Raw genomic sequence first — 15,534 nt, 5'->3', positions numbered from 1 at the left:
CCACCAGTATTTATAGAGAGACAGAAGCTCCGATCACACACTGCTTGCACTGGCATGAAGCCGAAAGCACCAGCCTGAGGATGGCGAGTGGGACCTCACCGAAACGTCGCCAAGATACTCTTAATCTTACACAGGAAAAGACCCGAACACACCTAGACCTACATACCTGTATCCGTGAAAATCTACGAATATATATATATATATATATATATATATATATATATATATATATATATATATATATATATATATATATGTATATATATATATATATATATAGGTATATAGGTATATATAGGTATATATAGGTATATATAGGTATATATATATATATATATATATATATATATATATATATATATATATATATATATATATATATATATATATATATATATTCTTAAGTTTTATGGGTACTTACATGTATGGCATTCAGCTTTGTTTGGGTATTTCCACATCATGGTAGTTGTGCTTTTAAAGTTGTAGCAGTTTGGCAGAATCTCATCTGCCATCATCAGAAGCCTGATGATGGCAGATGAGATTCTGCCAGCGCTAACAACTTTAAAAACACAACTACCATGACGTGGGAAAATACCGAACAAAGGCTGGGTCTTATTTTTTTTTAAGCCCCGAAAAAAATGGCTAGGACGTCTTTTGGGGGTGACTTAATTTCCTCCCCCACTCCCCTCGCCACGAAGCCGTTTCTATTGGCCGATGGAAGCTCCCCAAAGGCAAAGGCACCAGCCGCTTCTATCAGACGGTAGAAGTGGCCTTGAGGCAAATGCGCACGCTCCCCTCGCCACGAAGCCATTTCTATCGGCCAAGGGCGGAATCTGGCTAGAGTTTTTTTTAAATGGGTCAGTTAAGAGATGAATCGCCAGCTGAATTCTTGAATAGAATTAGGGATAGTTTGAATAAGTATTCTGTTTTTGCTTCAGAGACACCAGAATAATAAGCGTTAATGAAATTGCAGTTTGTGACAGAGGCCATGAAAGTTTTTTTTAAGTTGTGATGTTATGAAGTCTTGTTAGTTAATTAATGTTTTCTGTGTTCGAAGCTGTTACAAAGCTGAGAGAGCAGAGATAATAAGTCAGATGGACTTGGACTAGTTATAGTTAATAATAACAGGGTTGGAGCTTCATATCTGGATGTAGATGGAAGCATCCGGAACAGGGAAGAATAGGATTTCTTTCCTGGAACAGAAATATAGAGCTGCAAAAGAAGTAAGCAGTGTTTTGCTTGTGACATTTTGTGAGAAATTGCCTGGACAAGCGGAGAATGCAGCAGAGGCTGTATACCCTAATTGAAGATTAGGGGTGGGGGGGTCAAAGGCTTTTAACACTTGAGTCTCATCGGGAGTCTTTAGTGAATTTAAAGGTGGGACCTGAGGAAGACGATTGTGTTTTCCTGATAGATACTGGTGTGGCTACTTTCTTTGTGTAAATTACCTGAGATAGGGAAAACTATAATAGTATCTGGTGTTAAGGGAGAACCTTTCGATGTTGTTATTGTTGACAATGTGTCTCTAAAAGGAGGACACTCTGAGATAACATTGGATGTTTTGTATATACCTGAAGCAGGTATGAACCTTTTAGGACGGGATGCTTTGTTCTTATTAGGTTGTGAGCTTATCTTTTCTGAAGAAAAGTGTACTGTTCATTTACTGACTGATGAACAGGAGAGATTTATAGATCCCATAGTGTGGGAAGTGAAAGGGAGTAGAGGTGTTTTGAATATTGCACCTGTGGAGGTGATATTGAGCCAGTGAAGTGGAAGCAATGTGATATTTCCCTGGAAGGGAGATGTGGCTTGAAGCCAGTGATAGAGTCCCTGTTAGGGGATGGGCTAATTGAGCCTGAAATGTCACCATACAATATATTTATATTACCTGTAGAGAAACCTGATGGTGTTTGATGTCTAGTGGTTGGTTTCATATAATCACCTGGTGATTATTATGCCAGACCCCTATACGTTGTTAGGGGGAGTTCCAAATGAACAGGTATTTTAGTGTGATAGATTTGAAAGATGCTTTTTGGACTTGCCCAGTAGTGAGGGCTGATCCAGATACATATCAAACTTGACAGTATCGATGGTGTGTTTTACCAAAAAGGGGTTCTTAGAAAGCCCTACTTTGTTAGGACAAGTGTAGAGCAGGTCCGGGGGGCGGGGGTTGAACCGCCTGTGGGCATAAAGGTGTTACAATATGTAGATGATTTGTTGGCATTAGGTGAGAGATGTTGAGAAAGGTATGAATGCTTTGTTAGATTTCTTAGGACAACAGGGCCTAAGAGTTTTAAGGAAGGAATTGTAATATGTGGAGTCTGACTTAGGACATTTGATTAGATATGGAAGCAAGAGAATCAATCCAGAGAGAGGATTGAGGGGATAGTTAGATAACCTATACAGAGAACTAAGAGAGCATTGATATAAGCTCTTGTGTTGAGTTTGTCTGAGTTAAAGGAACCTTTCCATTTGTTTGTAGCAGTGGAAGAGGTATAGCTAGAAGTGTTTGTTCTAGCTCAAGTGTGAGCTGGGAAGAAGAAACTTATAGCGTTTTTGTTGAAAATTGATGGATTCAGTAGTGCGTGGTTGGACTTTGTGTATATAGGCAGTAGCTGCTATGGCTATATTAGTGGAAGAAAGTAGGAACTTGATTTTTGGAAGTGCTTTAGTAGTAAGTGTTTTAATGCAGAAAGCATATGTAGCTTACATATGTTAGATTTTTAAAGCTATTTTATTGTCAAGGAGTGTTATGTATTTAGCACTTGACAGCAGTTCTCCTTCTGGTCCGCTGCCTGGCGGGACGCCGAACGCTCCCATTGGCTGATGCCGTTTGACAGCCGGCTATAAAAGGGAGCTGTCAAACGGCATCAGCTGTCGCCGCCAGCTGGCTGTCAGATTGCATCTGAAGCGCGGCGACCTTTATTCACTGAATAAAGCTGTTAGCGTTATCCTGGCTCCGTCTCCCTTCTGTAACCGCCGCTCCACAACACTGGCGACGAGGGCGGGATGCAGTAAAGACGTCCAGGCGAAACAATTGAGCTGAAGTCACACAGAGAAGAGCTGAAGCCGCTAATTACCGAGTGAAGTCACCGCCGCCGGCGCTCTCCAAAAGAGCGCGAACTTCAAAGCTCCGAAGCTGAGGAGCGAGCGCCGCTGACAGGCGCTGCTGAAACGCTTTTTAAAAGCGACCGCTGAATTTTTCTTCACCTAGCACACCCACGGTTATCGCTCAAATGGCATCCGCCGACCTTCCCACATTTCCAGCCCGAACAGAGACTTGGGAATCCTACATTAATAGATTTGAATGTTTTTAAACGCTATAGACTTGTCTAGGGCTACAGACCTGAGGAAAAGGTCTTATTTTTAAGTTTTTGTGGGGCTACAGTTTTTGACACTGCCTCAGCATTAGTGTCACCACGACCCATTAAGTCTATCCCCTGGGAAGAGCTGAAGGATATTCTAGCCAACCATTATTCCCCCAAACCCTCTCAGATAGCTAGGAGGCTAGCTTTTAGGAGAAGGGTTCAAGCTGAGGAGAAACCATAAGCCAATATATGGCAGCTTTAAGATCTGCTGCCATCCACTGTGGGTTCAGGGACTACCTTGATGATATGCTACTTGACCAAGTTGTGGGGGGTTAGAGATCTAAAGCTGCAACGTAGGTTATTAGCCAAGAAAGATCTCAACCTAGCCATAGCCCTAGAAGAAGCTCAAGCTGCTGAGCTATCAGAAGTGTCTGCAGCTGAGATTCAAGGTACTTCCATTAGACAAGGGATGGCTACAGTCCACTACGATGAAGCCTCCCAGGAGGAAATAGAGGAGCCATTAGAAATAAATCGCCTCACACGCCCTAGAGCACCTTTAGCTCCACCAAGGAGAAACAACAGCCAGTTCACCAAACAACAATCCCCTTGTTTGAGTTGTGGGGAAACCATCCTAGAGCCAAGTGCAGATTCAGAAATGCTATTTGTCTGAACTGCCAGATGCAAGGGCATATAGCCAGAGTTTGTCAAGCTGAACAAGCCCCTGTCCCAAGATCCCGAACCTCTGCCTCTTTCCAAAGGCAAGTAAAAAGCTGCTACACTTGTTATCACGCAGGCAGCGTCTCCACTAACCCTAACAAAATAAGCGTTTCTCTTCTTTTAGAAGGTAAACCCTGCCATATGGAGGTGGACACCGGGTCAACCCTCTCCATCATTGCATGGTCCACGTTAAAGAAGATGCTGCCTTCGTTCCCAAGGAGGAAGCTGACCACCTGCCACCTGAATCTTCGGGACTACCAGGAAGGAACATCCCCGTCCTGGGTAAGGGAAGATTCCTTATTCAATTCCAAAACTTTAGAGGTTACTTGCCACTGGTAGTTGTTGATGGTGCCCTGCCTAGTCTGCTAGGACTGGATTGGTTCCCTGCCCTGGGGCTTAGCATAACAGGGATTCACACTGTCAGAAACTCTGAAGTTGATGCCCTTTTTAACGACTACGCTGATGTTTTCAGCAGTGACCTGGGCTGTTATACAGGCACCCCCATATCTTTCAATGTGGGTCCACAAGCCACCCCAGTCCGTTTGAAACCTCGAAGAGTTCCTTTGCCGTTAGGCCCAAATTAGACGCAGAGCTGGACAAACTCATAAATCAAGGAGTTTTAGAACAGGTAGACTTTGCAAGGTGGGAGACACCCATAGTTACACCTTTAAAAAGGATGGCAGTGTAAGAATTTGCGCGGACTATAAGACGTCCATCAACCGTTTCCTTCAAGTTAGCACATACCCAGTACCGGTTATTCAACACCTGCTTCACACATTTGAGCCAGGCCTAATCTTTGCTAAATTGGACATGTCCCAGGCATACCAACAATTCCCTGTGGACCAACAAACAGCGGACCTTCAAACCATAGTGACACACAGGGGTGCGTTTAGATGTAAGCGTTTACAGTTTGGGGTCAGCGTAGCCCCTGGGATATTCCAATCACTCATGGAAAGAATCCTCCAGGGCCTACCGGGTGGTCCCATACTTTGATGACATATTAGTATCAGCCTCCAGCAAGTCACAGTTGTTACTCAGGGTTAGGTCTGTTCTTGACAGGTTTAGACTAAATGGGCTCAAATTGAAAAAGAAAAATGCACCATAGCTACCAGTCAAGTAGACTTCCTGGGTTATCGAATTGATTCCTCGAAATTCACCCTATTGAAAGCAAAGTCAAAGCCATTCACGATGCACCCACACCTTCTAACAAGGTAGAACTACAGGCCTTTTTAGGGCTTTTAAACTTCTATGCTTCCTTCTTACCCCACAAAGCCTCTGTAGCTGAGCCACTGCATAGGCTCCTAGACAAGAATGTTCCCTGGCACTGGGGGCAGGTAGAAGCCAACGCTTTCCGAGCAGTGAAGTCCTCTTGACTTCAAACGCAGTTCTGGTGCAATTTAACAGGGACTTGCCCTAGTACTGCAGCTGATGCCTCACCATTTGGGATAGGAGCAGTTCTAAGCCACAGACTTTCAAATGGATCAGAGGCACCCATTGCCTACTTTTCTAGGACATTCTCTCCTGCTGAGAGAAACTACAGCCAGATAGATAAGGAGGCTTTGGCTGCTGTAGCTGCTGTAAAAAGTTCCATGAGTTTCTCTATGGCCATTATTTTGAACTAGTCACAGACCACAAACCGCTTTTAGGACTGCTAGCTGGAGACAAGCAAACCCCACAGGTACTTTCCCCAAGAATGACCAGATGGACTCTTTTTTTGGCCGCTTATTCATATACCTTGATCCATCGCCCCGGAATAAACCTGAGCCACGCAGATGCCCTCAGCAGATGCCCCCTGCCTACGCCAGTCGAGGACCCAGCTCCCATCCACGCAATCTTCGAGTGCACGGGACTGGACCTCCCAGTTTCAGCTGGGGATGTTGCTGCACACTCAAAAAAGATCCGTTGATTTCGCAAGTCCTGGACTGGGTGGGAAGGGGTGGCCGGATATACAATTTGCCCCTGAGCTAATTCCCTTTAGAACCCGCAAGCAGGAGTTGTCAGAAATTCAGGGCTGCCTGTTGTGGGGACAAGGGTAGTCATTCCTGCCTCGTTGCAAGAACCAGTTCTAAGGGCACTGCACGTGGGACATCCGGGCATGGTGAGGATGAAGGCCTTGGCCCGGCTACGTTTGGTGGCCTGGACTAGATGCCCAAATTACCAGTTGGGTCAACGCATGCCAGGCCTGCCAGGCGACAAGGGCAGCTCCACCCACAGCCACACCCACCAGGTGGGAGGACGCGGGGCACCCTGGGCCAGGGTTCACATTGACCTAGCAGGTCCCATGATGGGAAAGACTTTCTTGGTGGTTGTGGACTCATTTTCTAAATGGACCGAAGTGGCCATGCTGACTTCCACCACAACACAAGCCATCACAAGGGTTCTGACCCAGCTGTTTGCTACGCATGGACTGCCAGACACCCTGGTGTCAGACAACGGGCCTCAGTTCAGCTCAAACGAGTTTGCCATCTTCGCAGCCAACCTTGGCATCAGACACGCACTCACAGCACCCTTTCACCCTGCTAGTAATGGGTTGGCCGAGAGGGCCGTTAGGTCAGCCAAGGAGGTTTTAGCCAAGCTGAGCATGGCAGACTGGCACTCCAAGTTATCCACCTACCTTCTCACACAGCATGCCACACCATGCCCGACCACCAACAAGTCACCTGCTGAACTTTTAATGGGCAGGCGACTCAGGACAACCCTGGACAGGTTGCACCCCTACTACGCCTCCAGCACACCCCTGGCATCTGACAGCCATGCCAGGGTTTTGCCCTGCAGGACCTGGTGTATGCCAGGAACTATGCAGGGCAACCTTTATGGCTGCCAGGGCGGGTAGTCTCTGTTACAGGGCCCAGGTCTTACAAAGTCCTCCTGGAAGATGGGAGAACCTGGAGAAGGCACATCGACCAACTCCGGAGACGCTGGACCTCGCCCGCCACCGAGAGCCTAGGCAAACCGCCGCCGAACTACCCGGTCTACTCACCGCCTGCCGCAGCCGCCCGCAGCACTACCCGGTCTACCAGAGGCCCGACTTTCCAGCCAACCATCCACCGCGCGTAGACTTACCAGAGCAGCCGCCAGATGACAGGTCCGGAACAGCCATCGACCCTCCACAGACGCCTGGCACCGCAGAAGGCAAGAAGGACTGTGCTGCAGCCGCCCAGCCTCCAGAGCCGCGAAGGTCCGGTCGCGAACGAAGACCGCCATTACGATTTATGGACTGCGCATGCGCGCGACCAGGGGAAGGAGTGTTATGTATTTAGCACTTGACAGCAGTTCTCCTTCTGGTCCGCTGCCTGAGCGGGAGCGCCGAACGCTCCCATTGGCTGATGCCGTTTGACAGCCGGCTATAAAAGGGAGCTGTCAAACGGCATCAGCTGTCGCCGCCAGCTGGCTGTCAGATTGCATCTGAAGCCGCGGCGACCCTTTATTCACTGAATAAAGCTGTTAGCGTTATCCTGGCTCCGTCTCCCTTCTGTAACCGCCGCTCCACAACAAAGGAGGATTTGTTTCTCTCAACTGACAGGAATTTAAATTCAGCTGAATTCCTTTCGGGAGAGAGAGAGGACTGGGAAGATATAGAACACTACATGATTGTATTGAAACTATAGATTTACAGACCAAGGTGAGAGAGGATTTGGAAGATAGCCAAGTAGAGGGAGGTATTAATTTGTTTACTGATGGATCTTCTTGAGTAGAGAATGGTTAGTATTCTGCTTAGGTGTGCAAAATGTTTACTTTAGTGCAAGCTTTGAAACTTCTAGAAAATGAAGTGGGTAAGCAGTGTTGAAAGCGGCTGAAGTTATAGAATAATTGGCGATAATATATGTTGAAGCTTGTAAGAAGGGAAATTTCCAAAGAGATTTTGGGAAATAGATTAGCAGATGAGATAGTGAAAGAGGCTGCATGTATGGGAAGAGAAATGCAGATAATGATTTTAGTTCCTGTTTTGGAATGGGATGTAAAACCAGGTTTCACTGATGAAGAAGAGGAGTAGATGACGTTAGAAGATGTGAAGTGGTTAATAGAGATTGCAGATAGTTGATAAGCCTGTTGTGAGAGACATAATAGAGAAGGTACATGAGGGTACTCATTGGAGAACACAAGTATTTTGTGAAGAGAAAATATATTTGTAGAAGTATGTACACGAGTTATACAAGTCGAGTAGAAAATGTATATATTGTGTGTGAATGTGTAAAAACCTGACAGGAGGAAGAGATTTGGCTATTTGGCCGTTTTAGAGAATATAAGTTAATTGTACTGCAATGTCAGCAGTGGGCACTTTGAAATATCTGTTGGTGATTGTTGATCATTTGACTGGATGGGTGGAAGCTTTTCTGTGTGTGAGTGTGAATGCACAAATGACTGTGAAGTTAATATTGGAACAGATATAGATATATAGATATGCATTGGTAGTGCATTGATAGTGATAGAGGTACACATTTTACTTTTCATGTGGTAAAGGGTATAAGGAAAGAATTGGAAATAGATTGGCAATAGACCTGTTGGGCCTTTCTACTATAAAACAAAACATTAAAGAAATTAATGTTAGAACTTCAATTACCCTGGATGAAATGTTTACCTCTAGCTCTATTGTGAGTGTGTACTTGTTGAAATTTCACTGTATGAAATGATGTTTGGAATACCTTATACTAGAAGTGTGGGTATGTCTAGAATTGTACTTATTTTTTTTAGAAAATATATACAGGGACTGTCCCAGTGTTTTTCTCTTTTAAGGTCTGAAGGACTTTTGGCACAACCACCGTTTGATTTCCAAGTGCATGATTTTAAGAGTGGAGACTGGGTCCTGATAAAGCAGTGGAGAGCTTTGGAAAGCTGAGGCCTATCTGGGAAGGACTGTTACAAGTACTGTTAACTACTGCGTCTGCTGTGCGGACATGTGGAGTGAGGTTGGACACATCATTCGTGTGTGCAGGGACTTGTGGATGCAGTTCCTGTTTCCAGTGGAAGCAGGCTTCAAAACGACTGGACTCTTTACTTTCTATATTTTTTAGATAGTGGGGATAGATAATTTGTCTAGTTTAGCTTAGGTTTATGGAACTTTGGGAGGAGGAGTTGATTATTTGGTTGAATGTAATACATTTTTTCCTTGTATTGTTGATTATTTTAAGACATGAAACAATAGATTGTTGTACACAGGTATTGTGTCCTCTGAGTGCGGAAGAAGATAAAGAAGTGGATGTAAGTCCCCAAAGACCGGTTGTAAGTTTTGAAGTGTAAAACTACATATGTTAAGGTGGGTGGGGGCCTAGAACATTTGTTAATATGATGTGGATAGTGATTATTGCCTTATGTGGGGTAGGAATGGAGGCTTCTGAGGTATTGCCTGATTATCCATTAACGTGGCAACAGCTATGTTTCCAAACTGAACCCGACAGTACAGAATATGAAGGGCAGATATCACTGACATTGATGAAACCTATGGCTGAGGCTGGAATCTGTATAAGATCCGCCTTGAATGATGGTTTGTATTTGAGAAAATACCCAATATGTAACCGCACATATGACATAAGGACTTGTCTATGAGGATGGAACAACTATATGATCGTTGTTTTGACATGTATGGCAATTATTCTCCTTCTTATATGAGATTTGGAGAAGGGATTATTTATGCCATTTATTGAATTAAGAAGTACTCTAATGAAGTTGATGTTTTTGTGTGACAGTTTAGCTAGTGTAAAATGTTCATTTAACTGGAAAGGTAGATGTACAGTTGGATGTCTTGAAGCACCAAGAGTTTTACGTAGAAGTGTAAGATACTGAAGGAAAAGAGCCTATTGCGAAAAGTGGAAATGTTTTTCTGGAATAAATGAGAGTAACTTTGAATAGTTTTTCTTTTTGTGTGAAAGGAGAGTCTACAGTTACAGACATCATGTCGACTTGTTTTATAGAAGTTCCAGTGCCAGGAAGATTTTTTTTATAGCAGAGTTTAAGATTATTATACACCCTGATGCTTATATTTTGTATAATTTGTCAAAGGTGATTACTTTGTTTGGATCTCTTGTGAAGCCAACTAAATGGAAATATTAGAAGTTGATCATTGAAGTTAAGACAGTTTTTCCAGCTTATGACTGTATTAAGTATAAACATCTAGATGACAAAACAATTTATACTTATTTGAAGGGGTTTTTTTTGTACAGAGGTTGAAGACGCAGGTAGAATGACACATGTGTTGTATTTACTTAGAGGTTGGTTTATGTTTTGTGGAGCATATGCATATGCATTTATAACAGTTAATACAATGCCTGTACAATTGGTTGTTTAATGACCATTATGGCAACTGCCCATGCTAAGAATATAAACAAAGAAATCAAATTATATTATGAGGTGCTGAACATGAATCTGTGGATGAACCTGTAAAGAAATATAGAGAAAAAAGATTAGTGTTTAGTGATGCTTCTTTTGCAGAATGTGATGATATGTAAGTTGTGTTTCAGCTCTTGGAAGCTTAAGAAAAATGGTTTGATGGTAGTTCTCAGGTGTAATGGTGATCACAGGTGATCAAAAGATGATCAAAAGAAAAACGGTGGGTTTGTTATATATAGAAATTTGCCATATACACCTGAGAATATAAAGAGCAAGCCTGAAGCCATATTTGTTCTCTGTGTGACTCGTTAGAGATCAGAACAGTCATGAAACATGTTTTGCTCGTGCTCTGTCTGGTTATGAAACCATTTGTTCTCTGGCTTAGGTTTATAAGATCATCTTGATATTATAGGAATATTAATGATCACTTGTGTAACCATTTGGAGAAAAACAAGACATATAATTATAATGAGAATGTTGGGAGTCTTCCATGAGAGGTTGGAACTTCCTTATGAAAACGTTGTATAACTTCTATGCATGGACAACAGGAAGTGTTATGTAACCATGTGATTTGATAAACCTATATAAGCTGTATTTACTAAATGGAAGCGTCTACTTCCTCCTAAATATGGTTGGTTTGGGAGTTGGGGGTCCAATACTGCAGTATCTTCCCTAATAAAGCATCCTATGGATTAGATTATCAAAAGTCTGTTGATTTATTTTTATGCAAATCTCATACATACATACATACATATTCAGACTATAAGGTGCTCTGAAGTATAAGATGCACCTAGCTTTTGGGGAGCAAAACAAGAAAAAAAAAATCTGCCTCTGCCTCCCAACAATTTGCCTCCTTGCAGCAAACAGCAAACAGCCTGGTCAGCTTCAGCACAGCCTGACTGAGCACAATCAGCTGATTATTGGTTGGATTGGCCTCCCCACTGTCCACTGTTTCAGTCTGTAGAGATAGCCATCACCTATTGTCGACCCCGCATGCCCCATTTTCAGCCTCTGTATCCTATTTTTGGCCTCCATGCACCCTGTTTTTGGCCCGTTCCTTCAACAATATTTCGTGTATAAGATGCACAGACATTTCCACCCACTTTGGGGGGGAAGTGTATCTTATACACCGAAAAATATGGTGTGTGTGTGTGTTTGTATGTATATGTATATGTATATGTATATGTATATGTATATGTATATGTGTATGTGTGTATGTATGTATGTATGTATGTATGTATGTATATATATATGTATGGTATTCAGCTTTGTTCGGGTATTTTCCCACGTCATTGTAGTTGTGCTTTTAAAGTTGTAGCAACGTTTCGACAGAATCTCATCTGCCATCATCAGGCTTCTGTATTGTGTCCGTCTGTGAGTACCGTCTGTGGTAAAATACCCGAACAAAGCTGAATACCATACATGTAAGTACCCGCAAAAACTTAAGAAAAATATATATATATTTGTTTGTTTTCTTAAGTTTTTGTGGGTATTTATATGTATGGTATTCAGCTTTGTTCGGGTATTTTACTATGTCATTATAGTTGTGCTTTTAAAGTTGTAGCAACGTTTCAGCAGAATCTCATCTGCTATCATCAGGCTTCTGTATTGTGTTCGTCTCATTATATATATATATATATATATATATATATATATATATATATATATATATATATATATATATATATATATAAATTTGTTATAGTTATAGTTTTAGAAAGTTACACATGCACACACACACAGTTAGTTATAGTTTTAGAAAGTTAATCTAATGGTATGTGAGAAAGAACTTGAGAAAGACAAGTGGATTAAAGAAGGGACAACCTGCAGCTGCATAATGAGAAACTGGCTCAGAAGGGGCCATATCCTAACTTCTCATCCTGTAAAGAGAGGTCGCGTGTGATATATTAATATCTCTTTGCCCAGTTTTTAGTAATTATAGTATTGGGAATCTCCAAGTTAAATAATAAAAATGGGCTCTGGGAATATATGGATTCCTGAAAATACGGGCTGGGCACCCCTTCACTGAAGTTAAAAGGAAACTATTTCCATGGATTGAAGTTGAGGAGAATGTTGATACTGCTGATACCACTTATAACTTTATCCTTTGATGTTTCCTCCTCCTAAATTAATACAGCAGCATTTCAAAAAAGACAATAGCCAATAGCAATTATCTCAGGGAATTTTTGGCAATCAACATTATAATTTTCTCCACTGTAATTATTTTGATAAGCAGATATATTGTAACACATATTATATATTGGAGAAAAAGAATTGTGATACAGAACTCAAAAATCATTTGTTTTAAGCATTATGCAAGAAACAGATCAAACAACAAAGTTCTAAACCTTTAAAGCTAATTCCACCCTATTTAGTTAGTAAATGCTCTAGATATAGACATATACTACCTATGTAGTTTTCAAATTGTGTGGCAAAAAAGGATTAGAGTTACATGAAGGCCTCTTGGGTACATCTCAGTGAGAGGACTGGTAACAAACCAACAATTATTGATTTTGCTCACACTACTAATTTTTTTTTCTAGAAAATACAGCTGCAGTCAAGCTCTGGAAATTTTAGGTGACACGTGTTATACAGACAGAGACTAAAAACTTCATCAGTTTATTAGCAGCCTAGCCAAAGTACAACCTGGAATAGGTGGGCATAGTACTTCAATTTCCAAGAGGCAAATGTGCATCTTTTCCCAGCATTTTATTACAGCTGTGGAAAGGCAAGCTGCATGGTTTTAGGACAAAATGTAGTTGGTTTAAGAAGTTGTCAACAGATATTACAGAAGTATATTTTCACCATATGCTTCAAGGCATTCTATTTTCCTTTTCAAATTCAAAGCACAGCAAAGCCTTAATTATAGTTACAATTTATAATTATAATAAATTGTAAGTATAATTTCCTAATACTGTACCACATGTTAAATGCTCGGAGAATTGCTCAAAGATACACTCTAGATTAATGGTTAAGGGCAAAAGGTTCAGTTCATTTTGTACAATTTCTAAAAAGGTTAATGTCAAATGATGTCAATGATGTAATTTATGATCAATGAACAAATTAAACATAGAAAGGGTTTCCTAGAAATATGAAAACTGACACAACTACAACTAACCTTTGGTAACCCATACTGCTCAAGTGCACTTACTTCCATTTTTTACTGCATGACAAATCTGAAGACACATGGAATAGACAATGCAGGCTGCAGCAGAACTGTCCACACCACCACTAAGTGGCAAGAAAAATCCTCCCTTAACAATTACAATAAGGAAACCAAATTAGGACATTGTTGGGAACCATGTATTCAATTCTTCAGTTGTATCTTCAAACTGTTCATTTTATAGCTCAACATTACTTATTTCTAGCCACAATTATCCATGAATAGCCCATAATTATTAACATTCAAAATGAAGGTTACCGGTAATTTACAATTTTAAATCTATTTGAAAACAGATGTAGAAAATATTGTCTAAAATCCTGCAGCTGTAAAGTTAAGACAAGAAGGTTATTTGTATCAGTTTGTCTGAGACTACGGGTAGTCCTCAAGTTAGGACCACAATTGAGCCCAAAACTTATGTTGTGAAGTAAGAAATTTGTTAAGTGAGTTTTGCTTCATTTTGCATGTTGTGAGTTTTGCCATATTTGTTAACTGAATCACAGCAGTTGTTAAATTAGTAACACTGTTGTTAAGTGAAGCTGGCTTCCCTATTGACTTTGCTTGTCAGAAGGTCACAAAAGGGGATCACATGATCTTGGGAGACTGCAAGCATCATAAATGTGAAACACATGACCATGGGGATGCTGCAAAGGTCGTAAGTGTGAAAAATGGTGATAAGTCACTTTTTTCAGTGCCATTGTAACTTCAAACAGTCACTAAGTGAACTGTTGTACGTCAAAGACTATCTGTGTCTACTATTTGGATCTTCTCTTTTCAGAGCTGTCTCTCTTAACAACGATAATTAAAGAGAGCCATTACATAAGAGTATGGAAGAATTGGTATTTGAATTGTTTTATATTCCCCTTCCCACCCTATCAGCCTTTCTGAATTATGACAAATAACCTCATAAAATATAAATTATGAGTGTCCTGGCAAGTGCACACTGCCTAAATATACTTTGTAAATATATTATCAGCACAATTAAATTTGTATACCAACTTATGGCAGCAATAGTATAGTTAACCGACTGTAGCATTTTTCCAAATTAAGCCTTTCTCGTTAAGCCTTGGAGCTTACTAAGTTTCCTGTCTCCACTCTCTATAAAGATTCTTTTAATTAGACAACAAGTCAATTAGAAACTACTAACTTCAGAGAAAAGCAGCAGACTAAAGCAGTTTATTTTGTAGATTTATCTTTAGATATCAAGCTTCAAAGTGTTTTCAAACTACTTTCACTTTTGAAAGGAATGTGTATTCCAGACAATAACAAGAAACTAGATCTTTCCAATAAACATCTGGACACCTAATTAGACCTACACTAATGGGGCGAAGGAAGATTCTATATTTTAATTATACTGAATTGCCTGGGAATTCCCTAAAACTGGTTTTTGCTTACGTGCTGTGCCGAAATGATGTACTCAATAAAGCTTTGCAGGGGTGTCAAACTCATGCCATCATAGGAGCATCATGTGACGTATCAGGAGTTTTTTCCCCTTCTGGCCAAGAGCTTGACAGCCCTGCATTAAGAGATTGGATCGTCTCATCAGTGCTTGCTGGGTTGGGTTGGTCAGTCGAAACCTACAGATATTAAAGGCATTTGATATCTCCAGATGATTATCACCGGGTAATTATTACTTAATTAAAAGGATGTTCATCTGTATAGTATAAAGATGAGTTCTGACGTAAGGAGTTTGCTACATTTCATGTATAGAGTTTATAAATACTCTCATAAATTGGAGTTACCTCCATTTATGAGAGTATGCATAGCATGCTCATAATTTCCAAATACAGTGGAACCTCTGTTCACAAACACTTCTGACCGCTACCAAATCGGGTTCCGACCAAAAAAACCCTGACATTTTTTAATTGGATCACGATTCAAAAATCGGATAGCGATCAAACACGGCCATGGCAGATTCCCTTTCCATGCCAATTTCCCTTTCTGCACTAATTTTTTTTGTAGGCGCATGCACAGTCTCACTTGCGGTCACTACCAAACCAGGTTCCAACCAAAGTTACGGAACGA

The 15,534-nt window shown here is 41.2% G+C and overlaps 1 protein-coding gene across 1 annotated transcript in view; it reads right to left on the bottom strand.

Moving 5' to 3' along the window:
• Positions 1–15,534, bottom strand: part of NADSYN1 (NAD synthetase 1) — a 53,189-nt gene that overhangs the window by 16,540 nt on the left and 21,115 nt on the right. Inside the window, exon 13 of the mRNA XM_087951124.1 lies at positions 13,501–13,603. Coding sequence (XP_087807250.1) covers positions 13,501–13,603 — 103 coding nt within the window. The remainder of the gene's footprint in view (positions 1–13,500; positions 13,604–15,534) is intronic.

The sequence above is a fragment of the Notechis scutatus genome, chromosome 1, assembly GCF_049901735.1.
Source record: "Notechis scutatus isolate UNSWTSFEM ecotype Mainland chromosome 1, rNotScu1.2, whole genome shotgun sequence".
Lineage (NCBI taxonomy): Eukaryota > Metazoa > Chordata > Lepidosauria > Squamata > Elapidae > Notechis > Notechis scutatus.
This window is presented reverse-complemented; position numbering and strand designations above follow the sequence as displayed.